Genomic DNA, 1,145 nt, shown 5'->3' with positions numbered 1-1,145 from the left:
GAGGAGGAGGAGGAGGAGGAGGAGGAGAAGGATGAGAACGAGGAGGACGAGGATGAGGATGAGGGGGAAGTGAAGATGACGACGATTATGATAATGACAATAAATAATGGTTCTATCAATTAATATGCTTCTTTTCGGGGTAAGTTGTTTCTAAATGGGATTTTTTTGTCGTCTATTAGCTATCGTAATGTTAACTAGTGTGGTAAAAGAAAAAAAATTTTTTAATGATATAAGCAAACTGAAAACGGAAAAAAGATCTGTCGAGGAAGTAACTGAAACAAACATGACCCCGATCAGAATGATCCTTACCGTATCTTTACTCTGCTTCTTGAAATTGTCCCTCACAAACATGGCACCTGTTGCCATGCCAACGTTTTCGTTGACAATCTCCACACAGCGTTTCCACCGGATTAGATCTTGCTTTACACCCTGTAGAGACAAAAAAAAACCGTTAACATTATGCTTATGATTTAGATTAGACTTGAACTTTAAAAAAAATACATATTTTTCATGAGCTGAGTGGGTTTTTTATGTGACTATATAAATCTCAAATATGTGTGCCATCATGTTGAAATCAGGCGTTTGTCAAAATGATGAAAGGACGACCATTCATTGTTGAGGAGAAAAATGTTAGGCATCGTGGTGAAATCAGGCGCTGGTCCAAATAATGAAAACAGAGAAACCAGCATTCTTCTGGCCTTGGGCAATATTTTCGATGCTTTGTTTCTGCTCAACACCTTGTATCAAATTAAAAACAAATTTCTGTGTGGATTTTACTGAAAAAACGTTGATCAAAGGCACAAAGCAATGTAAATATAAAGTTTCAAAGGGCACTCAAGCTTTGGAAATCACCTGAATTTGGCAGCCATTTTCTCGCTAATTTGACCTTTGAAACCAGCCGACCTCCTCCTTCTTCAATGGTAATTTTAACATATCGACTTCCATTCTAGACAGGTGGGTATGTTTTGACCTAACTGTACGTAGGACAAATTAACACGCTTTAGGATGATACCAATACCTCCATCTACCCAAAAAGTGCAGGGAGCCTGATTCCACTGCGTCGTAACACAAATGGTCATCCGTGACAGCTGCTTCTCTTGGACAGAGTCATTATGATTGTAAAAACAACGCAAGGAGGGCGGGGG

The 1,145-nt window shown here is 39.1% G+C and overlaps 1 protein-coding gene across 1 annotated transcript in view; it reads right to left on the bottom strand.

Annotated features, from left to right (window-relative positions):
* Positions 1-1,145, bottom strand: part of LOC101849430 (neprilysin-1) — a 36,087-nt gene that overhangs the window by 28,432 nt on the left and 6,510 nt on the right. The window contains exon 6 of the mRNA XM_035973828.1: positions 310-429. Within this exon, the coding sequence (XP_035829721.1) occupies positions 310-429 (120 nt within the window). The remainder of the gene's footprint in view (positions 1-309; positions 430-1,145) is intronic.

The sequence above is a fragment of the Aplysia californica genome, unplaced genomic scaffold, assembly GCF_000002075.1.
Source record: "Aplysia californica isolate F4 #8 unplaced genomic scaffold, AplCal3.0 scaffold00033, whole genome shotgun sequence".
In the NCBI taxonomy this organism is placed as follows: Eukaryota; Metazoa; Mollusca; class Gastropoda; order Aplysiida; family Aplysiidae; genus Aplysia; species Aplysia californica.
The sequence above is the reverse complement of the archived record's forward strand: the minus strand, read 5'-3'. Positions and strand labels throughout refer to the sequence as shown.